Here is a 25,193-nt window from a genome sequence, read left to right as displayed (position 1 = left end):
TTTTGCTCAGTGTTTGTGGATTACTGAGCATCCGGTGGTATACAGCAGGCATGGATTATATAAAACCATGCCCTTGAAAGTTCATAAACTGTCATTTTTGGTAGTTTTATGCACAATTAACTTCGAGCTTATTGTTCAGGCTGGCTCCTTCTCCCTTCTGGAATCGCTAAAAAGTGGTGCAGTGGTAAAAAAAAATGTCTTTCTCAGCTCAAGGTGCCCATATGTGAGTATTTGGAAGGCAAAATACACTTTTTTTATAGTATTGCTTTTTGTGTTTCAACCTGTGTGCTCAAGGAAAAGAAGGAACTCGAGGGAGGATGTTGAGATGTCTCCTCTTGAAATAGATTGGATTTGACTTTTGACCTTATCCACTGTCAGTTTCAAGCAAGATGACCCCAGCACGCACGCACACACACACACACACACACGCGCGCGCGCTCTACCACACATGTACATGTTCCATATATCTATAAATGTTCTATCTATATATACTGCATATGTATAAGTATACTGAAATTTGACACAATAACACCATTTAAATCTATAAAGCATTTCAGGATGTGTGCTTAAGGATTCAGCTTTAAGTCAGTTCATCAGATTGGATAAAGAGTAGCCTCTCCATGCATTCTTTTTGCATTTAGAACTCTGCAATGTTACGGCAGTGTCTGTTGACACGCTCGGATAGCCTCTGTGGCTGTTGACCCCTCTGAAACACAAGTCTGACCCCTCACTAACCTCCCTCCCTCTAGGTTTACTCTGTCTCCTTATCAGGCCAAGGGTTCAGTGCAGCAGCCCAGGCAGGAGGACAGCTTTGATGTTACAACTTCCTGCTCTTGTCGCTCGGAGATGTAATGACAGTTTAGACCTCCGACAGAAATGCTCCCTCTTAGAAAAATGCCTTCTGTTAGAAAACCTGAAGGGATGGAGTGATTAAACATAAATAGCAACAAAGTTCTGTGAGTAATTTATAGAGGGGTGAATGGCTTGAACACCAGGCCTTCACCAATGAGGCCTGGGGTAAAAAAAATAAAAATAAAAATTTGATGGCTATTTTTAAAAAATAAAGATGCTTTCACATCTTTCTGATACTGTTTGATTAGACTTAAGTCCAACAAAAGCTGGACTTAGGAAAACATCATGATTTGATAGGACCTCTCATTACACCAATCTGCTTAGTCTGTTGTAATAAACCTTAAATTCCCAGAGATGGATCTTGAGAACTAAATGAACTGTAACTATACTGATACCAGCAGGAATGTAAGCTGTACTGATGCACCAGACTCAAAGCCACACAAATTTTACACTCTTTCATGAATCAAGGAAAAAGAACGTCTGCTCGAACATACATCCAGAACAGAAATGCATTAAACAGAAACATGCAAACATTTATTTTAAAGATCGTCAAGTTCTCATATGACATTAGATGGGTTTATTTTTTGAGGAAAAAAAACTGTTCCTTATTTTTGTTGTATAATTAATGATGTCTTTCCATTATGTGATGCCAATTACCTTTCTTTTCAGTGCTTGCTCTAAAATTGCACTGTGGTAGTCAGTTTTCAGTCTGTGCTTTTAAGGTATCTGCCCACCCATCAGCAACAGACACTGTTTGCTCGCTGTTCTGATAACTGTTAAACAAGCAATTACAGGCTACTCATTTACTCTACGGAACAGCAAGGTGCTGTCAGAGTGGATCCATCTCGTAGGACTCGCTGTTAAAGGAGAAGAAACGTCATGTCAAGCTGTGTTTCGCTTCACATTTGTCTGGCAGCTTAAGAAACTAGCGGGACTAGCGGGAGTAAATTCACCATGGTAAATAGTCAAAATCTTGCCAGGCGCTTACGTCCATTTCTAGTCAAAATACCTCATTATGCTCATATTTCACGAAATCTCATCATGCTTAAGGCTACAAAGGCTTTTTGTTGATATCATTTATGCATTTTCAATCAAAAAAACTGTTTTCAAGGACTTTAAGTTCCAGTGTTATAGTATTATATGCTCTGCAGTGGGATATTTTGAGGATATATGTCTCTTGAGGATGTCATGTATCTGAGTACTTCTTGCACCACTGAAGCAGGTAACATATTGTAGCGTGTGATCATAGAAATAAAAGTGAATCTTGCCAACAGAAGTTAATATCTGTGGCAGCTGACCGCTATATTTAAATCACTGAGATATTTTATACGGATATATATATATATATAACAAAATGGCTGCCACTGGCCATTTTTTAACAGCTGGTAATACAAAACAAAACAACAAAGTGTCTTTATTTGTGTCTAGGGTGCTCTTTGGCACGTGCCAGTATGGGGAGCCAGATGCTGCTTTTGTTGTGTCCTTGTTTCATGAGAAGACCATTGTTACGTCCTCATTATACTCGCAAGTATGAGGGGTGAATTGTGTCACGTCTCATGTGGCATGCAAGCTAAACGTCTTAGCTTTGTACTCACCAAATTCATTATGCGTATCTGCAAACGCATTGTCAGACAATGAGTCAGACAAGGCGATGTAACTGAGCTGTCACACGATCAGACAAGTTGAAAACAGTGTCTGTAGCGTTTCTCATAATGGTTAAAAGAAAAGTGAATCCTAAATATCAGTGGTTGTCAAGCAAGTCGGTGGATGAAGTCTCAACATTAAAGCAGTGACTGGTTAAAAGGTCTGATTAAAAGATCTGTAGTATAAAGTCAGACATACATTGTGTGTGGAGTTTAACTGTCAAACTGTTGTAATGGCGAGGTCATTATTACCTGTGTATTTACCTGTACTGTCTCTGTGTAAAAGTTAAACTGAAAAAATATCACTAAAGTAAACTTTAGGAGGGAACTTCATTCGCAGTAAAGTACAACTTGCTGCAAAGGTCTACATATTATATATATTTTTAGCTGAAATGCATAACATTTGGGGTGACTAGGCGCCATTGTCATTATTCAGTTGTGACTAGAATCTTGGTGGCACTACGTGAAAGTCGACATCCTTTTCAAAACAGGAAAAAAATAGCGCTCTCCTGTCAGATACAATGTGTGTTTTGCATGAATTTTCAGCTTGTATTACTTCAGTTTGATTTAAATATCCACTGCAACAACACATTAACTTGGGGGCATCCTCAGCCTGCTTCCTGGGAGGACCAGAGCTAGAGTGGCTCATCAGGAAGTCTGACAGTGGAGCATTTATTTTTAAGCTGCTTTCTCTCCCTGCAGCCCAAGAGATGAGCGAGAACAGACTCAGCTCCCCTGAGCTTTGGGCCCTCCAATAGATGAGAAGACTACTAGTATTACATGCATTTAGAAGAGAGGAAGAGGAGTCATTTACTTGTCTTCATGACATGAACATGACAGTGGATACACAAACCTAAAAACATGCGCTGACAAGTAGAAACTAATGGTAAAATAATTGCTTTTTTCTTTTTCTTTTTCTTTTTTACTTCTGAAAGTGTTTTTTTTTATGCAGCAGCATCACATGTCGCCGCACTTAAAACGTTATTTTTCAGTGTATCTTTGTGTGAAATTTGTGCACTTTGCTGACTCCTCCCTGTGTTCATTTATTGTGGACTCATTAAATCTAGCTGTATTATGACCTGACTTTCCATTAAAACCTCTCAAACAATGTCCCCTGTCATCTACCTCTCTGCTACACCGCTCTCTCTGTCTCGCTCTATAATTCAGACTCTGCTGTGAAAACAAACAGTCATTTGGAAACATTATTCTATAATGAAGCGTTAAGCCAGGAGGGATAGTGAGCACAGAGCAGCTAAGAGGTGCATTATGTAATCATTATGAAGTAAAGGTTTAGATTAGTTGTTGGTAAAATATGAAAACAACACAAAACAGTTCTAAAATTACTGAATCAGAAATTGATTTATGAAGTAATTTACATGTTATTAAAAGGAACTCTATATAACTGTGGCAGATAAAAGGAACCTTTGCATTATAAACCCAACGAATGTCGTATGGAAAGTTCCGCTTGAGGCTCATGACAAGGTTGTCAGATGTTGGGTCTCTGTCCATATGGTCTGTCATGAATGGTACCACACTACTGCTTTCTTGAGGTGTTTAGAGAGTTAAAAGAAAGTACTTGACCCATGAACTCTTCAACCAGAGCGTCACATCTCCTCATGTCAGCCGGCACCAGACATGTATAGCCGTCCCGGAGGCTCCAAGCCATTTCAGACTCATCTCTTGAGTGAGTGCATGTGTGTGTTTGTAGTCGGAAGCAGTAAATCACAGCAGGACAGACAAGCAACAGGTGGGAGAACACCAAGCACCCAAACTCACAGTGGGAAAGACCGGAATGAAAAGTGATCAGGAGGAAGTATCGTGGAAAAAACTGGGGCGAAGGTGAAGAGAAAGGGTGGATAAATGAGAACATGTGATGGGAGAGAGGAAGAAATTAAAAGCGTTAGACAAAGACAAATGGCGGGATGGAACCTTGGGGGTTAACAGTTTGGCATTCATAATTCAAATAGAAGAACAGATACTTGTGTAAATTAAAGATTGGTGAAAGTAAAAGGACTGATTCCTCCTATAAACTCAAGTGAAAGTAAAGAAGAACAGGCTCATAAATATACTCAGTGTCAAGTAAAGTAAATCTCAAGTATTTTCTTCATACAACAACGATAAAACACTACCATAAAATTGAATATTATAAAACTGTCAGAAGTGCCAATCATCTTCAAGACAAAAATAGTAATAAGAAAAAACAAATATATTATAAAAAAGAGGGCTCTCGTACTGTTGAGTGCTTGGGCCCTAAAAAATAAAGTGTCCAATATGCAGTGCATCTTTGAGTTAACATCCTATTTTCTCAATTAAACTGTATCCAGGCTTATTTTAGCTAAAGCTCAAAACAAAACTCAAAACATCCATGGATTCTGTAGAGTTTGTCTTATCACGTCTCCGGTTGCTTTTTCTGTTGCGTGTGAAAACAAAAGTTACAGCCTATGTGGGTGGCATGGCTCAGGGGTAGAATGGCCGTCTTGCAACCAAAGGGTTGCTGGTTCGATCCTTGACCCTGGTGACCATGTCTAAGTGTCCTTGAGCAAGATACTAAACCCATAATTGCTCCTGATGAGTAGGTTGGCGCCTTGCATGGTAGCCTCCACCATCAGCGTGTGAGGGTGAATGAGATGACACCGTAAAGCGCTTTGAGTGCCACTAAGGTAGAAAAGTGCTATATAAAACTGAGTCCATTTACCATTTATTTTTTCATATACAAGGATTATATAGGACAGATATTTGCACTGAAATACAGAGAAAAAGCTTTCAGAACAACAAGTAATCAAGTAAAGTAAAGAAGAGAACACTGAAAAATCTACTTAAGTACAATAACAAAGTACTTGTTTTTTTACTACTTCTATCCTGTCTCTGGAAAAGAGGGAGATCAAAGTGTTGTCATGGTAGATGTCTGAATGGCTACAAGCTTTAGGTCTGTTCATTTTCTTTTCTTACTGCAAAACCTTGGAGAAAAACTGGACCACATACTGAGCAGTGATGTGGAAGTCTACCCGGACACCATAAATAAGAGATCAATATTACCAGATATCCTGATTTTGCAGTGACATATGGATTAACATTTCATAAATTATAGTCTATTTATGTCATGTTTTGTTATTATAATGCTTTATGTTGGCTGGCACGGTGGTGCAGGGGTTAGGACTGTCGGCTCACAGCAAGAAGGTTCCAGATTCGAGTCTCGGCTCGAGCACGGGGTCTTTCTGTGTGGAGTCTGCATGTTCTCCCTGTTCCTGTGTGGGTTCTCTCTGGTACTCCAGCTTCCTCCCACAGTCCAGAGACATCAAGAGGGGACGAGGCTGATTGATACTCTAAATTGACCGTAGGTGTGAATGTGAGTGTGAATGGTTGTCTGTCTATATATGTTGGCCCTGTGATGAACTGGTGACCATCCAGGGTGAACCCTGCCTCTTGCCCGAGGGCTGCTGGGACAGGCTCCAGCCTCCCCTCTCCCCATGACCCTCAATAGGATAAGCAGTAGAAAATGGATGAATGGATGGAATGCTTTACGTTCATAGTTCCTAATTTTATGCCTGTGTATTTCAATTCCTTCAGAGGTCTTCCAGGTCGAGGTCTCTTCCTTACTCTCAACATGAGTGCCTGGGTCGTGAACAGGAAAGGAGAGCCGCAGTACCGCCGTCACTTCCTGACTGATAACAGCATCTCTCACTGTAAGTACAAGAAATGATGTGACACTAAAATGTACATTCTGTCCTTTGGCCCCAATACTTCCACCACTGTATGTCACTAGAACGAACAGTAGAGGGAGACTCATCTCCGCTGTTGTGTCTGAGAACCTCTCCACTGCTGTCTGACAACAGTGACTCCTGTGGTCTTTATCATAAATATATATTTGATGTTAATTGACTTGTGTACTGTTCTACCTTGCTTAAAGTGCTTCAAGCTTTCTTATTCAAGCTTTCACACACACACACACACACACACACACACACACACGCACACACACACACACACACACACACACACACACACACTCAAATGATAGACGCTGCAATACAAGGTGCCCACCCCCAAGCGGTCCACAACTGACTTGTATCGTTACTAATTTGTTTACGTGGTCATTATCAGCACACATGAATCCGAATGAAACCAATAAAGACACACACGCACACCTACACCCACACACACACACATACACACACACACACACACACACACACATACACACCTCTTTGCCTTTTCTGCCTCTGTCATCCACAGTTTGAATGTTAGCCATGTTCAGCTGGTTAATGTCTGCATTCCCTCACTTGTGCAAATAGACACATAATGGTTCATGCTAGCAGGATAGCAAGTCTAACTCGTCTTCCTCTTTCTGTGCTTTGCCTATTGTTGGTCTACTTTCCCTCAAACATATGACAGTGCAGACTGACGCATGTGCACAGATGTTTGTCACTCCAGTGCATCTGGGAACTATTTGAGAATGATGTCAGAAGCTGCTTTGTACACTATTTGGGATTTCAACTGTGACCTCATATACAGTTCACACAAAAACTAAGCTGAATGACTGGATTACTACTGATTGAGCTGATGACTGATATGACGTTAGAATAACTGTATTAAAACAATATTACATGATGTTGACTTTTTGTAGATATTGGAAAAAACACATATTTTGTATATACATATATGTACAGATAAATGTTACATATATTAAAAGTAACATTATTCTTTACTGTCAAATGTTTTGGGAACACCCATAAATCATTTATTCAATTCATTGTTCCTTCATCACGAACAACAGATGACGAGCGAGGAAAGACACATGAGCAAAACTGGGCAGGAATAAATAGAGGCCACCAGACTGATATGACAAAATAAAAGGAATGACCAACGTCCGTTGATACGTTGGTGTGCTGATATTACTGTGCATCCCTCACATTAGCATTATTTTTTTACGAGAGAAGGTTGTTTTTCAGGGAATGGAGAAATTGGCTCATTTAAAAATCAAGTCTTGACGCTGTACAAATTATTTATTTGATTGGTTGAATGTTTTGGACGAAGAAGAATATTTTCTTCATATGTGCCAGAATTCAAGCAGCCAGTGATATATATATATATATATATATATATATATATATATATATATATATATATATATATATATATATATATTTTTTTTTTTTTACATGTTTTTACTTAAAACTGAAATGAATTCTGCCACAAAATGGCATCAGTTTGATTCATGTGGTTTCTGGCGGTGAGGCCGCACGCTGTCAGGTCTTACCATGACCAGTCAGTGATGTTCAGGTCTCTTTTGCTGTTGTCACACCTCCAGCTGACAGACCACTGAAAAGACTCACCTTGACTAACTACAGCCAGCACCCACATCCCACCCCTGCAGGATCTTTGTGAGAGATGTGCAATTTCTGCCTGTCAAGGGAAGAATATTAAGAATCAAGCTTCACTACTGTACTGTGGATGATAGATTGACCCAATCCATTCAACACAGGACTCTGTTTCTCCTTCTGTCATGCTTAGAGGAGATAACATTTATGGAAATGTCACCCATTGCTGCCTCAATTCAAGAAAATGAGAAGGAAAACAAATATTTGTACCACCCCTGTCCTCCCCAGAATCAATTTCTCACCTGTCTGGTAGTTAATGTTCTTTTAGAGGTAAACAACAGAACAGATTGTCTGTGAAAAAAGGGAACATTATATCAGCTTCAAGCAGAATTTACATTCTTCTTACCTTGCTTATCTCTCGATTCACTCGTTTTTTTCATTCACTCAACCACTTTGTTTATCCACACTTCTGTCTTCACCTCTTGGATTGTCCTCTTGTGTCTTTTCTATCTCCACAGATCTTTTCAGCCTTTTGTGAATGACAAAGTGGGAGTTGGTTTTTGTTTGACCGTGGTACATAAATCTGTCTGTGGAGGGTCTGAATATATCTGTGATCAGGCGAGTGTGAGCGAGAGCTTTACTCTTAAATCAAAGTGGCCAAACAACTCTTGCTAACACACACACACACACACACACACACACACACACACACACACACACACACACACACACACACACAGAAGGTGACACTGCTGCACAGACATGTACTTTTGTTCCTCCAGACAGCACTAATCGATTAGGTAACCTCAGCATCTGAATCTCACTGCTTGAACACAACTCTGAGTGTGCGTGTGTGTGTGTGTGTGTGTGTGTGTGTGTGAATGAGAGAGGCACTCTATAATTGTCTCCTGCAATCCTAAATTAAATGGCTTTGATGTGTTTAATGTGGACCAATGAACAAGGGCAGACAAAACTTTCATCAGAGTAATGTCTGGCCATAGGATGATGCAGTAGTGTCTGGCCGATGCACACACACAAACACACACACACGCACGCACACACACACACACACACACACAAACACACTGCAGATTGAAATTTGCAGGGGGCTAAATCTGACACAAACTATTTTTTCTTTATTCACTGATGTCCCCTGATCTAAATAAATGTATGTAATTGAAGTTGCTCTCTCTCTCTCTCTCTCTCTCTCTCTCTCTCTCTCTCTCTCTCTCTCTCTCTCTCTCCCGGAGCTCCACAGCTTTGCAGAAAACCCCCTCACATGTCATGTACCCAGCTGTGTCTCCGAGGAAGCTCTGATACATAAACAGAGAGAGACACTGAGCATTAAGTGGGTCATTGCGTTGGTATCCCTGCGCAGTGGTTACCCCCACCCCCCCACCCCAATACTTCACACGAGGACTAGCTGACCAAAATCAAACGGATGTGGGCAGTTTGGTGGGGGATTCAAACAAGAGCTGCGCTGTTGCCAGACTGAGCGAGACTGTCTGGCCAAGCTGCTGAAATACCCTAATGTCCAACTCTAACGTTTAAGACACCCAGTCCAGTCAGCGACTCTCGCTTTCTTTCCATGCTGGCATTATTCTCACCTCACTTTCCTGCTTATTAACAGCAGCACTTTCCATCAGTCCGTCGAGTGACTGAGGAATCGGCTTATCGTTGTGCTTCTGTGTTGCGTCTGGAAAGAAGAGGCAGGAGGGGATGCGGGTTGTGAGCGCAGAGGTAGCGGATGTGAGAGCTTCGAGGGTTTGTGAATCCACGCTGCAGGTGCCGAGTGGCAGGTGTTTTTTTTCTTTTGAGCCTCTTTTTTTGATAAAAAAAGTACCTCTTCATTCTCTTCTGGATGCCAAATCATAATGGAGAAATTGTCTAATCCGGCATGCCTTAATAGCTTTTCAAAAACACTACAACTGGAAAATTAAAATGATGTCCAAAGCGCATGGAGGGACCGTGTGAGAGCAGTCCTAAATGGCAGAACTTGAAGTTTGCAGGAATCTCAGTTTGGAAAGGGGTAAGTGCTCATTTTGCAGTTTATTATCATTTGTGTGTGTGCGTGTTACGGTGTCATATGGAGAAGAATTCAGTGTTTCATGCATTCCCTTGCTTGGGTATATGCTACCGTGCAAACAGGCTGAAGTGAAGCCCATGCGTAAAATTCTCCATTATGCCTGTTGTGGAGAAATGTCATCACCCACGTTGTTTCAAACATCAGAGAAATTCGTCTTAATTGAGGGTTCTGTAAAATTGAATCGTAATTAGTGTGCATTAGTGAGTGTTTGTTGACATGTTGGCCATAAAACGCCAGAACTGATTACATAATATTTCTTTTTTTAATTTTAATTTTTTTTGAAATTCTCACTCCTTTTTATGTGTTTAGATTTATTTACAAAGCAAAGACCAGTATTGCCTCAGTCTTCTTGATGAGGACGGAGCAGCGGGAGACTGTTGCTGAAATTGCCCCTTTGTACATGTCACTAGGGGGCAGAAAAGCCTCTTAATTTTGGGGGGTTTTGTTTTTTTTTTTTTTTACTAGACAGCACTGCCCTCTTCTCTTAAGCACATAGAGTATGTGTGGATGGGCCACATCTTTGACATACCTGTAAATCCCCTCTTCGCTGTTCATAGAACACCTCTGAGACGTTTATAGGTTCTGTCACTGCAGCACTTTGGTGAGAAGAAGCCCAAGCGACAGAATTACCGCATGCTCTGTAATGGAGGTGGATTGGTTTGGCAGAACTGAGCTCTGTAAATTGTGACAGAGCTTTGGATTGAGCTTTGATGGGCGACTCTTTAGCTCTCTTCTGTACGCTGTCAAAAAATATGGAGCACTCATGGCAATTGGAGACCAAGATGTCAAGCTGTCTTCTCTTCTGCAGTGCCCGTGTTTGTTTCGTTATGGATGTAAGTGTTGGCATGTGAGGAGGAGGAGGAGGAGGAGGAGGAGGAGGAGGAGGACCCTGGCCAGCCACAATCATCATGAGGGTTACCCTGGTATTCATTTTGGTAACACCTAAGCCTTGAAGAGGTTCATGGCACCATAAGCTGTCATGGAAAGAGGAGTGGAGAAAAATTACTGGAGAGGGAAAGGTTTGAAGCACCATGCATGGCTGTTAATCTCCTCCCCATGAAGGAAATGGCTTTTCCATGTAAAATGTGTTTCGACTCATGTGTCTCCACTGCACTGATGATGATGAATCTCAGCACGTCCCTCACTATTTTCCATCTCTTCCCCCTTTGTCTGCCTTTTCCGTTCTGTTGCTCCAGGGCAGAGAAACAGCTAACAGACACCAGGGGAGGGAACACACGCTCATCTGTTCAGCTCTTTTTATACCATTTCTTCTTATTTTCGGTCCTCTCTCTTCTCTCTGGAGCTGGCTCTCAAAGCTCCATACAGTTTTGATTCAAACCAAAATGTCTGTGTTGCATTGAGTAATGAGTAATACTCTACTTGATTTCATCAAATCAAAATATTGTTGACATCAGATCAACTCAAACTATCATGTTGGAATATGAATAGTTGTGATATAGGCAGGGAGGTTTCCAGATTCTTTGGGGGGGGGGGGGGGGGTCCAGGTGGAACACTTAGTGTCATTGCCCTCTCTTATACTTTCTTCCTATCATAGAATTTTAAGTGCTCTTTCTTCTGTCACTGGCAACATTTACACGGACGGCTGTATTATGACAAAAACCTAAAGAGGATGATACTCTGATTAAGACACTATCATGTTATCAGCATTTCCTCACAGTTGCAGAAAGCAATTCTTGGATTAAGATGGATGGATTATTCCAATCTTACTCTCTAAGAGGTGTGTTGTGAACATGTGCACACTTTAATCTATCGCTATGAAGTACTACTGGAATTTTTGCAGCATTTTTGTGACACGTACAATAGTCAAAGTGCCTTAAGATGGACCTCCATCCTTAAGATGGATGTTCCGGCTTCCAGGGAGTGTTGCAGAGCACAGTTTCCTGCATTATTTGCAAGAGAATGCGTTAAATGCACCGATCGCTATGTGACAGTTGACGTAGCTCTTGGCTCATCACATTTTCTCATGCTTCAGCTTTATACTGTACATATATTGTGTTTGAATGACATCCCTTGGAAATTGAAAAGGCAACTATCAAAACTGATAGCTTTCTGCACATGCTTTTAGAGTATTTGTAGTATTTAGAGAGTTCTATATATCTCTATGAGCTAGAAATACCAATACCATCCCCTCCAGCAGGAAATAAGCTACCTAGAGGCAGCTGACACTTTCAAACCTCTCCACGTGCCGATAAGGAGAACCGGACACGTTCTAACATTTCCTGTGAGCCAGCTGACATGAGACAGATTGCACGGCAGTCTGGTTCTGCTGACAAAGATACCATATCTCAGCCCCTTCACAATCGTCCAGCCATGCTTTGGGAGGGAGAAACAATAAGCCCGAACCTTGCATGCACACACACACATGCACGAGCGCACGCTCACACGCTGGCTTCAGTATCCTCCTTTGATGTCGGAGCTGAACTCCTCCACTTGGGGAGCCCCCTGTAGCATCTTTGGTGAATGCATTATTATGCTGCAGTTGTCATGTGTTTATTTTTATTCTGGTGCTGCGCTTCACTTGGCACCCCGGGGAAACCTGGGAACTCATTTGTAGCATAGGCGACTTAAGCGCTGCCTTGAGCATCCTTAATTAGGTGAGGTGAGTGACTGTGAGATAAGGGTATGTGCTTTCCTGTGTTTCCCCGTCTTTTATGTCACTAATAAGAAGGTGTACCAATTTTTTTTTTGTTAAATCCGTCCAGGTTTTATGTAATTAGCTGTTTTAAGAATTTCATTTGTCCCCCTATGTACCATGAGACTCACTAACATGAACGCTGCCCCGGAATGTTGAAAACAAAGACTTTCATTTCAAGAATATCATCACTGCGAGGTGTCTTGAGATTTCATGGACTGGTTTCAATATTCATGTTATATGTATAAGAAACTAGGTGGGAAATGGAAGCAAAAACTAAATAATGGAAATAAAACTGCATTATTCATCCGATTACATCAGCTTCACATGTTTATTGAGATCTTTTTGCGGCGTTTTATGTTATATGGTTATAGTATGAAAGGCAAAGAGTGCTGATGTTTTTTTTAGCAAGCCACTTCTTGTGGCATTTGCCTCCTTGAATGATGATGGTTGTTTCTCGAGAGCAAAGATTATGGCAGCATGATTATGTTGTTCGTATTCTGAAAACTCTCAAGAGAGATGTAGGGGTCGTTGGTTGTTTACATCCTGCCTCCCATCTGTCAGAGAAAAAAAACAAACAAAATAAAAGAGACAAAAAAATGCTTTTAAAAATATTTCCATAATCCCAACCCAGCTAAACATCGTCATTAAATCATTAAACTGTATGAATAATTTCTCATTGTAGTAATTTGTAGTGTTTTGTTGTTGTTAATTGAGCCTGCCAATTTTTTTTTTTAATTTATGTGGAACATATTTGGATGTTCACGCTTATTGCCGTCGTTGTTTCACAGAAAATAAACCAGTAAACTGCAGTGTGACTGAGCGTCGAGCTACGCTGGTTTCTGTGTTCAGCCTGCATGTGATTTATACATTCATGTGACTTTCCTTTGTGTCTCTGTGCAATGACACACATCAGGTGGATTAGAGACTCCAGGGGCCCAGCAGGAATACATTTGAGTGTGTGTCTGTCTGAGTTAGCCCTGAATGATGACTGACTCAGGTGGGTTTCCTGCCTTCTACCGAGTCTGTGAAGCTCCAGGCCTCTGTGACGGAGCATGACAGATGACAAATAAATCAACGAAATTGCACTTCATTATTTGCTCATTATGTTTTAATCATATTGTTATGTTTGTGTAAATATGGCCACATGAAAGGCCGTGAGACTGGAGGAGCTTGATGATGGAATTTGGATTTTGCTGAGGCTCAGACTCAGTAACATCACATCTGTGCTACCGGCATTTGTCCCACTATGATACCGCCTGATTTCCCCACACATCTATCCAGAAGTCAGCGTCGGTCACACAGCTGTGCGTCAGACTAATTTAATTTCACAAGCTGTTGGATGTCCTGAGAGAAACAGCGAAATATTGTGGAGACTAGTTGACATCAACCCAGTACACATAAGAAAATAATAATGGGATTAATTACGAGTTTTATCATCTGATTTGCATGTGATTTTCATTGTCGGGCGGTTGCACCAGCAAATAGACTCAGGCAGTCATAAGGACATCTTGCGTGACCAAGCAAGATAATGAATTGTGCTTCAGTTCTCAATCTAAAGGCATATTTCATCTACGTCTACTGCTTCACCGTAGACTGGATGGGAAACAGGGACTTTATGGAACTCGCTGTACTTCCCATCTACAGTATTGGCCACCACAAACAAATCACTTTAATTCTAATTACTGTGTTCGGCAGAGTCCTCTGTATCTTGAAGTCCAAAAACCAAAGTGATAGCACTTGTGGTCTTGAACTAAGTAACAAGCCAAAGCTTGAGCGGCATCACAGCCTCACTTTGTAAAACACTAAGCAGTCAGCATCACCACGGCAACCTTTAATTGCAGTTGATTAGACTGTTTCTTAGATGCCTGTGGTCTCTTGTTTTGCCATTTAACTTCTATGCAAATAGTGATTTACATTGATAATGAGCTGGAGTCAATGAAGGGGTTAGTGTAGCGCGTGCATGAACATGTTGTTGTTGCTCTCATTACTGCTTTTTTATTTTCCATAAATTAATGGGAGGACCTGCAACATGCACCCCCCCCCCCCCACCCACATCAATAAAGTCTTATTGATTGGGGTTCTGATAACATGGTATAGAGCTACTGAAAAATTAATTGGTCAATCAGACAGCAGGTCATGAAATGTTAATTTTCCTAAAACATATATAATTATGTACTGATTGCCTGTGGACATTGTCATTAATTTCTCAGGAAATATTTCACGGACCTTGTCTTTATTGTGCTATCTACATCTCAATATGCAAACCAGACAGGGCTCTGTTTTGGGTGAGGCCATTGTCGCTGTGGGGGGAGGGGGGGTTGCTCCACTGGCTGCAAAAAGAAGTCAGATGTGCACCTACTTCTAATTCTAATTCTCTCTAACACTTTTCTGTGATTTAATCACTGCGTCTTTTAGATGATGTGGTTCCAATGGCATCATAGGCCTTCTGCTCTCACACACAGCTGAGTGTGAAGCAACAGGACAGGGGTCAACACCTCTAAATCCAAGGTCATGGTTCCCAGCAGGATGATTGCTCACTTCAAGTAGGAAATGATTCCTTATCCCAGTTGAGGGAGTTCAAGTGTCAGGGTTTTATTTTTTTTCAAGAGAGGGGGGCGATGGAGCGTGAGATTGGCCAGAGAACTGGAACAGCAGAAACGATATTCTGTTAGCTTTACCGCCCAGTTTTGACTAAAATAGAGTTGAGCAAGAGAGCAAAGCTGTCGATCTACAAGTCATTCTCGGTTCGCCTGTGCTCTTGAGATATGGGCCATGACTGAAAGAACTCGAATTTGGATACAAGTCTATAAATGGGTTTTCACAGGAGAGTGGCTGGTGTCTCCCTTGGGGATAAAACGAGAGGCTAAGTCATCTGTGAAGGACTCAGAGTAGAGCCGCTACTCCTTTGTGTAGAGAGGAACCAGCTGAGGCAGTTTGGGCATCTAATTGGAATGCCTCCTGGTCGTCTCCTCAGGGAGGTTTTCCAGGCATGTCCAGCTGGGAGGAGGCTGTGGGGCAGACTGAGGACCAGGTGGAGGGATTATGTCTCCATGCAAGAACGAGAACGCCTCGGAATCCCCTAGTCAGAGCTGGGAAAGAGAAGTTCCCTGCTGGAACGGTTTGCAAACCATCCTCAGTTAAGCAGTTGAAGATAAAAAATGGGTAGTTTATGATTTCACAAATTTCTTGTATTCTTAGTTTCAACTATCATGATGTACATTTAATAAATATAGTCCAATTCAGAATAAAACTGATGACAGAGTAGGTTATGGTTTAAGGTGTGGCTACCTGGTGATTGGCATGTAGCAACTTCAGCTGCACCCTCTTGTGCAAGATGGAATTTCTGTAATCGGTTTTAACAAATCCTCTAAATCATCCCTTTCCGTTCATTTAATTGCTGCTTATTTGCCCCAATATGTTGCAAACTCGAGTTTAAGTGAAAAATTAAAGTGAATTATTTCTGTAAATCAAGTACATAGATTTCAAAACAAGGATTGGACAGGACTTCAGGAAAGACCTAAAAAAAAAAGAAGAATATTTAGGTCATGGCTGACAGATGTATGTGTATTTTGCCTCTTTTGCAGACAGACAGACAGACAGACAGACAGACAGACAGACACACACACACACACACACACACACACACACACACACACACACACACACACACACACCATTAAATCTTGATAATGCCAGTGCATTAAGTGCATTATCATGAATGTTATGTCATCATCCTCATCCCTGTATCCCACTGGCTGTCTCTAATGAACCCAGCTGATATGAGATATAAGCTGAGACACACATCTGCTTCTCTCTCCTCCCCTACTCTTCATAATCACTTTATTAAAAACTGCACAACAATAATACTGGAAATGTTCAGCGCTATCCGCGTATTATTCTGTATACCAAGGTGTATCACATGTTGGCAGCCACACTGACACAGCTGCACCCGTTGTTAGAAACCTGTGAACATCAGAGAGTGAGGTGGATGAGATGAGCAGGAGGTGGGAGTGGGGAACAGATGACCAGGAGAAAGGTGTGTGTTTTCAGAGAGAAGACTGTCAGATGAAGGCGGCGCCACAGAACAGAGGATTGCACAGTAAAGGATGAACAGCAGGGGTTTGGGGAGCTTGATTGTTTTCTGTGAGTGGGAAGACAGTCCGGTGACACTTTGGAGTGACAGCCAAGTTTTAAAGTGAGAAGAAACTGTACTTTCAAAGGTTTATGGTAACAGCTGGAACTGACTGTATTGCATTCTGAACCGAGGCGGACTTTTCTCCAGGGAAGATGGAAGAAATTTGCTCCTCACTTTTTGGTCCCTCTTCTTTAACCAACCATAAAGTACAGTCCACGTTTATCTACAGTCCGGCAGGAAAATCAGCTGTTTTAACTGTAGCGACCATGCTTGCACGTAATGTATACCATATTGGTGGCACCCTGGCTGTACCCAAAAAATGCAGGCTTTCACAGATAGGTAAGTTAATTATTTTGTGTGTGTGTGTGTGTGTGTAGAGAACATATCTTGCTCTGCCTTAAACCCACAATCTCTAACTAATGTTGTGCAGTCATACTTTATGCACTGCATCATTTGAGACATGCACAAACACCTCTTTGACTGTATACAATTGGTTTTCCACTGCTAAATGCATGTGTGTGAGTTATATATATGTGAGCAAACATATTGAGTATGGCTCGTATTGCTTGCTGTTGCTATTTAAAGCCCTAGAAAGAGCAGAAGCTCATGTTTATGTATCTGAGTATCCCCAGGATGATAGAATCGCTCACATTCTGTTACCATAACTTTGATCCAGTAGAAATCATGAGAGGTGAGATGCTGCTCATTACATGCAAGAGAAGATCTCATCTTCCCAGTATGTTAATTTTCTGTGCGTTTTTTAATATAATTTATTATGTATTCATTCATTTATGTCCTGTGGACAGATAGTCAACCAAAACTGAATCACATCCTGATTAAACTTCAGCATTCAAAACAAAGCTGGAGGTCATGGAAGCTCAAGTAGCAATAAGTGAATAAAACCACACAATTAGTTTTGGAGTGATTGCTGAGGTTGATTTCTTTCATCAACAGTGGCTGAGGGAAGTGAGCTGGGTGAGACTTTAGTCACATGAATAGTGCATGAAGGATCATGCAGATGCTGGTGAATGTCAATTAATTTCGTTATGAATAAATTGTGATGAATCTTTGGACTGTGGTTCATCACAAGTCTTCTTCTTCAGATGGAATCTTGACAGAAATCTCTAGAGCTGTTTATAAATTGAAATATTTTCCCTTAATGGTTCTAAACTACTATAAATAAAGCTATTGAGGGAGAGATTCTAAACCCAGTTGAAATTAAAAGAGACAGTGAAGAACCAGAATGAGTTGATAACACGATTTGATGTCATGTCAGGCGTTTGATGTCATGTATTTGCTGTCCTGAGCTGATCTTTATTGTAAGCATCTAAGTGAGGAGGGGCTTTGTTCATCAGGTTATCACAGAGGCCTTGAGATCACCTACCCTATTAAAATATGTTTGAATTTCCTCAGCGTCAGTGGCAAGACAAAGCTTTGATCTGCTATCTCTGCTCTTCGCCGACAGAGATGATGAGTTTTTACACACACAAACACACACACACACACACACACACTCACACACACACACACACACACACACACACACACACTCACTCACACACACAAACACACACATATACATACACACACATAGACACTGGTTTGTGCAGCTATCCTTATTAGGACATTCCATTGACTTCCATGTCATGTTGACAGCCGAACCCAAAGCCCTAACCCTTACCAGTTGATACCTAACCCTTAACTTAACTTAAACTTAATTCAGCCCTTAACTCTAACTTTAACTAGGAACTCAGAAATTATGTTGTGCCATGTTAGGACCGGTCCATCATCACCATGACTACTACGGGTACTGATAATGTTAGTGTTTATACCAGAAAGGTTTTTCCAATAGGTAACAAGAAACAAGTGTTCACACACACACACACACACACACACACACACCGGTTTAAAAAGCCACACGCATGTTCAGGTTTCATGTTCGCTGAATGATAAAGGAACAAAAAAGGGGGTCAGACAAAAAATGTTTTACTGTCTTTCCTCTACCCAGCCTAACTAAAAATGGCTTACTCTTCTCTACTCGGGTGCATTTTGTAATGTCTATTTGAATTATTCTCTGTGAGTTGTAAGGAGAAGTGGCAAATGTAACATGACACTATCTTTTAGGACAAATTCAGTCTCATACATTTCTGTATAACAGAGGTTGTTAACTTCATTTAGTTGCTCATAATAAAATTCTGGGAGGATTGTTGCTTGTGGGAACACGTTTTTTTTGTCCAGGAGGACACTCATAGACAACCATAAGAACATTCGTAAGCAGGTGCACATCAGGGTGTGGTGTACAGTTTGAGGCAATGCATCTGTGCTATGTTGTTAGTTCCATGCAGACATCAGGTTTTAGCAGTAAGATGCACCAATGAAGGGTGAGAGTTGTGTTGGCCTCCAAATATAAACAAAGCAACATTTAAACACTGTTTATCGTGTACAGATTCACTGACCCAAACAGCACCAGCCAACATGATTTTTTTTTTTTTTTTGCTAGGCTCCACTCACCGATGGCCCGGTGTGTCACAGGCGTTGGCTTTCTATTTTTGGAGCGCTGCCTTGAGTTGGTTGTTGTGCTGGTTAAAATAGAAATCAGTGCTTCTTTATTCCTTTTAGCTTTTCCCTCTGAAATATATCTGACTGCTTTCTGGAAAAACAAAAAACGCTTATTTACTCTCCAATCGAATTCTCGAGTGGTTTCAATTTATTTCATTTGGGCTGTGTTTATGATGTTACTGCTGGGGAAACTTGTCTTGTGTGACTCATGGAATTTGCATCCAACAACCGTGTGAGATAGAGAATCCAGGAGAGCACACTTGTTCACCAGTGCAAAGATCAATATGCCAGTATACCCACATTTGACAATGGCCTCGGTTGAAATGCATCAGTAATGAAACTGCAGATTTCAGAAGCCTTTGTGATATAAATAATGTAACGTTGCCTATTTTCTTCTTTTTGATTAAATCTTGAGCCGGAGTCTCACAGTTTTTTTCAGTGTCCCATTATTTGTATCGCACAGAAGGGATGGCTATACAGCAGTTGTTCACACCCAGTTGTCTCTCTCACCAGCAAAGCCCTCCAGTTCCTCCTTGGGGACTCTAAGCAGATCTTGGTTCTGACCCTGGGACTCTGGTGCCTCCTAAGAGAAGAGCCCTGGAGGCATGCTAATCAGAACCACTCCAGAAGACCCATTTTGATGCAAAGAAGTAATGGGTTTACTCTGAGCTCCTCATCTTGTCAACAACGGAGAGCTGGAATGTAAATCAACTGATAAACTGGGAGCTCGGGAAGCTGCATTACAGCTGTCTTACTACCTCACGGGTTTTTGCCTTAGTCGTGAGCGAGAACCAAAGGTACTTGATCTCATTTACTTCAAGCGTATCCTCCAAATTAGAGGTGCTGATCTCACTATCATCACCCAGGACCTCTACACTGATGAGAATTTACTGTAGGTGGGGCTTCCCTGAATCGCCGAATTCAGTCTGGGAGTGGGTATGTCAGTTGGGTTTAGGATTCCCTAGTTTACCATAATATCTCTCCCCTCCCTGAATTCTTCCTAGACCCAGGATTAGCCCTAGCTACGGCCCTTTAACCCTCCTGTCGTCGGTTGCAGGACACAAACCCTTCAGTCCCTTAGTGTACTGTATATAGTCAACACTCCATCCAGGACACTCGCCCAGACCCCAAGAAGGCGGATACTCTGATCTTTTTTACATAGTCACTTTAAATGTTGAACATCACGGAGCATAATAAATCAGCTGTGGACCCGTACTTTTTCTTTGCTGCTGACGATCAAAGCAGTGTACTGAATGCTGACCCCGTCAAATATGCGTTTACATCATGTTGCCTTAAAGTGGCTAAAAAAAAAAAGATCGCTTCAAAAGGTTTTAAATCATTGTACCAAAACATATAAACATAGAATCACACTCTCAAATGGACACGGACAGCTGCAGACAGCACAGATGTGTGGCACTTGTGTTTATGCTACTTTCTGGAGTTAACAGTTTCAAACAGCAGCCCACTGGCAGCAGTCCTGCCTCAGACAGCTTGTGTGTTAAGATGATGTTCAGGGACTGATGAATGCAGTTTCAAGCACATGCATAGCTGAAGCCCTTATGAAAAAAAGTCAGTGCAAAAGCACACACGTCTGCATGGACACCTACGACATCTGATGACAAAATCTACTCCACTAGCGGACCCTTGCACACATATACATGAAGTTTAATCTCATTTAAGATTGCATTATTTGCACTGATAGAAAAAAAAGACACAATGGATTTTTTGCTTAAGGTCTGTTCATTTGTGAGGGCCATGGCTAACTATCAACACATCTTTAATACATAGTGCTCCTTAAATCATAGAAATGTCCTCACCAGAGGCCCTGCCTCCAGCTCTACTCCTCCTCTGATTGGTTAGTACACAACACCTTTAGGCATTTGCAGTTAGACTGATCATTGTCAGACCCAAACAGAGGGAGAAAAGCAGTGGGCGTTTGCATAATGTGGGTGGAAAAACATCAAACACTGGCTTGGTTTTAATAGGGGATTTTGAGAGGATGCTCCAGATGTTTTATGGTCCCAGTACCTAAGTTTGGATATTTGGGATGTGGGAAACAGGCTTCGCATTCACTGCTTTTTTTACATATTACCTGTTATTTTTCTTCCCATGCTTGAGGTCATTGGTAGGGTTTTTTTGACCACTGAATGATTATTTTTAATCCTGCACCTCGGCAGATGAACTACAGGCTGTGTGCGCCTGCTTGTATGTACCGCATATGAGTGTGTGTCCCATCAGTGAGCACCTACACTTAAAAGGACTTGTGGAACACTGAGAGCAGAATTTGTGTCATTGCAAAGCTTATCCTGAGGACAGAGGGACTGTTAACAAGTGCTCTACACAGAATGTGTTCTCTTAAGCATGCTTAAATATGGAGTTTAGAGCCACGAGAGGTTCGACTTCAGCTGTCCTTGAAGATAATCATCCATGTCCTCTCAAAATATGCCTTTTTAAAATTTTTGTGCAGTCCAGACATTATGCAGAGTTAAACTATTTTCTTTTTCCAAATCCAACAGAAGTCTGTTGCAGTACGTAGTTGTAAATCCTTTGAGTCATCACTCTCTCGCCAGATTTTTTTTTTTTAAATACATTTTCAATTTCACACAGAAAATGAGCTCTGAGATTACAGGCCAAAAACATTTGTACATTTGTAATATTACTCCCATCATCTTAGGCAATGCTATTTTTGAAACATCACTAGTTCAAATACAATCAGAAGTATTTGATTGAATCAGATTATCTCGTATATGTGAAAGCAATGCATGTTGGTTTCATATTTCCTCATAAATTGTGTTTTACTGCAGATTTTTTTTTTTTTTATCACATTATACTTCCAAGAGGGTTGCTTGCTCTGGAGCGCACTGTGTTATCGACAACTATCTTAACCCCCCCCCGGAGCTCCAAGCCTGGTGTTATATAATAGATGTTTGCAGAGATGTGAGGAGATGCTTAATGTTGCACTTAAAATGTAATGCTCATATGCGATTCCGATGGGAATCCAGCGCATTGAAGTATGGCTACAGTTTGTTTATTAATGATCTAATTAGGAGTTGAGGCTATGACTTCAATCATTAAAAACAGGTGTGATCACACTCTTAACATTTCCCCCAGAGGAACGCCATCTGTGGTCAATTGGTGTCAAGCAGCTTTTTCACAGTATAAAAAGAATTGAGAAAGAGCAAGAGGGATTTTTTTTTTCTTCATCTCAGTGAAGATTGAGAGTTTAGAAGATTTGGCTCTATCTTCTGCTCTCAGAAGCATCCAGTTGAAGTGTCCTGAAGGAATCCCCTCAACTCTTAACTCCAGAAAAACGACTGAAGCAGACAGCTCTACTGACGCACTTGTTTTTAACTCACTGGATCTTACTTGATCTTGCTGAAAGTTTTCATACTGTAGTATCCTGCTGCTACTTAGGAACTCTGCTCAGTTCCTCTACCCAACCTGTTCATGATCTCGCCTACACGATTGCTTTTAATTGACCATAATAAAGATAATCAGCAGAAATTATGGTTTAGATTTAGAGAAGTGGAGCTCTGTTGAGGATATTTGGAGTTGTTAGTAGATATAAGTGTTTTTCTTCGTTAACAAAGTAGCTCCTTCTGTGAGTGCTGTTGTATGAACAGATGGCAACGTTGCATTGATATAGATCTTTTCATAGGGTAACTTGTAACTGCTGACAAATGCAAACTGCTGATAACAACAAATACTGTGCATTATTAAACATAATGCCTTTATACTGTATTGATCATGTAAGTACATTGTAATGTGCCGGAAACATTTGTATACACTGCTTTTAAATGCTAATCAAGGGAAGTTGGATGCTTGCATGCGCACATGAAAACGTGCACGGACAGAGTCAAAAGCGTGCACTTTTCTATCGCATGTAAGCGCACGCTTCACTAATGAGGGTGGAAATCTCGCCGTCTCTTTGCTGTCATCCCTGTACACACATCTCCTCTACCAGCTGTCACAGAAAGTAAAAAGTTTGAAGTTTTATCTTTTATCCTTCCGCAATGGTGGACATTGCCAGGCAGACAAGCAATCAAAGACAAAGTCACTTCTCGCCATCATTTCAGTCCCTCTCTTCTCCTCAGCAGAGCACTCTACCGTCATTTTCCTTCTTTCCTGGGATGTGACTAGCATCCATACAGTACAGTGTACCAAAACCTGACAACGCATTGCAGAAACATCGCAAGAGTGTGTGTCAGTACTGAATGTGAGTGTTTGGTTGACCATGCTTTCAGTGCAAATTAAACATTTTGATGTGTTTTAGGCAGCATTGAATGCAGCTCAGATGTAGCTTCCACCTGCCTGGTGGATGTTCTTCCTGTAGACCCTCTCTGTCAATAGTACTCTCTCATCGTGAGATCGCTCTCTCTTTCTGCCATCTCTGAATGCTTTCAGGATAAGGTTAGGGTGGGCAACTGAAAAGCAGCCTTGTGTGTTCCCACAGTAGCGTCAGTGTTCCACATCAGCTGTTGGCTGCTCAGTTAATTGCATGACACTGTGACACTTTGTCTCACTTTTTCCTGAGAATAGACAAAGGACTGACACCTGTTCCTTCAGCATCCTGATGTCGTGCTGCACTCACCCCACATATTTGTGTGTGTGTGCTTTCCTTTACAGTGGAGCGATGCATGAGTGTGATGCAGTCCGGGACACAGATGGTAAAGCTGAAGGCAGGATCCAAAGGGCTTGTGAGACTCTTTTACCTGGATGAGCATCGTTCCTGCATCCGCTGGAAGCCCTCACGCAAGAGCGAGAAGGCCAAGAGTAAGTTCACATGCTAGGAAGTACGGACGCACACACACACACACACACACACACACACACACACACACACACACACACACACACACACACACACACACACACACAATACACGTGTGCATTGAATCCTAAATACAAAGGCAAATTAACATTATCTTTCTGTAACTGTCTCTATACAAATAAAACTTCATGGAATTATGCCCCCCTAGTATTCTCAAAACTGGGCTCTTGTTTCTGACGAGATAAGAACGCAATGAAGAGAGACATCAAGAAAGCCGTCAGAGTACCTGCCTCCTCCTCCAATGTGGACTCTTGGCCCGTGGCATTGTCATGCTCAGTGACAGTGTTTATAAGAACTAGCAGTCTTCACTGTAAGCCGTCACCAAGTTCTTAAGACAACTCTGACCAAGTAGAGATGGATTTGCCTCTCACCTCTTTCTTCTTTCTTTAAACAAATCTTAAATGTTTTAAGTGCGAACCAGATTGTCGCTACCTCATGTAGCAACACTGCGTTCCAGTTTTTCCTCAGTCGCATTGAATTGGTTGGGTGAACCACCCTGCTTGGGGATTTACATTATTTATTTTTGGATCTCTCAAAGGCATCATTGTTACTTTATTCTTAATTTAAGTGGTTTTATGTATCAACCCACTGAAGCGTTCAGCTGACTATGGACCTGTCCTTGTATATTTGACTTGTCAGCATGAGATAAGCCTCTTAGATCGTCTTCAATGCTGTGGTAAGGAAATACACACAACAGCTGCCCACATGTGTTTGTGTGTGTGTGTGTGTGTGTGTGTGTGCTATCCGTCTCAGCAGGATCAAAATAAGGCTGCCATATTGTTACTTCACAGCGGAATTTAAGAGATGAAATTATGTAAGAGGGAGAGAGAACATACTGTAATGGTCAAATGAATAATTTTGGAATGGATGAGGACAGGAAATATGTTTAAGCAGATAAGATGGTAATCAAATGGAAGTAGAAGGCGTCAGTGTACAAGCCCCGACTAAAGTAACCAGATCTGGCCCCAAAATGTAACACAATAAGTACAATAAATGAACGGTTAGTTAATGTTTTGGTCACATTAGTTAACACTTAACTAAAACAAATCATCTTAACTTTATGGCTTACCGCAATAAAGTTCGCAAAGAGAGGTAATCAATTTTTCTTATGCT

The 25,193-nt window shown here is 41.3% G+C and overlaps 1 protein-coding gene across 5 annotated transcripts in view; it reads left to right on the top strand.

Moving 5' to 3' along the window:
• plch1 (phospholipase C, eta 1) overlaps positions 1-25,193 on the top strand; it is a 60,408-nt gene that overhangs the window by 1,986 nt on the left and 33,229 nt on the right. For 2 of the 5 annotated variants that reach the window (XM_086216361.1, XM_086216360.1), the window contains exons 1-2: positions 16,440-17,029; positions 23,876-24,022. In XM_086216361.1, coding sequence (XP_086072487.1) covers positions 16,843-17,029; positions 23,876-24,022 — 334 coding nt within the window. In that variant the 5' untranslated portion in view covers positions 16,440-16,842. Of the gene's footprint in view, positions 1-6,062; positions 6,179-9,225; positions 9,843-10,669; positions 10,733-16,439; positions 17,030-23,875; positions 24,023-25,193 lie in introns of those variants that run through there. The other 3 variants (XM_086216362.1, XM_086216364.1, XM_086216363.1) reach the window with 3 other exon arrangements.

The sequence above is a fragment of the Aulostomus chinensis genome, chromosome 10 (genome assembly GCF_037954235.1).
Source record: "Aulostomus chinensis isolate RoL2024-O1b breed Wild chromosome 10, RoL_Achi_v1.0, whole genome shotgun sequence".
NCBI lineage: Eukaryota > Metazoa > Chordata > Actinopteri > Syngnathiformes > Aulostomidae > Aulostomus > Aulostomus chinensis.
This window is presented reverse-complemented; position numbering and strand designations above follow the sequence as displayed.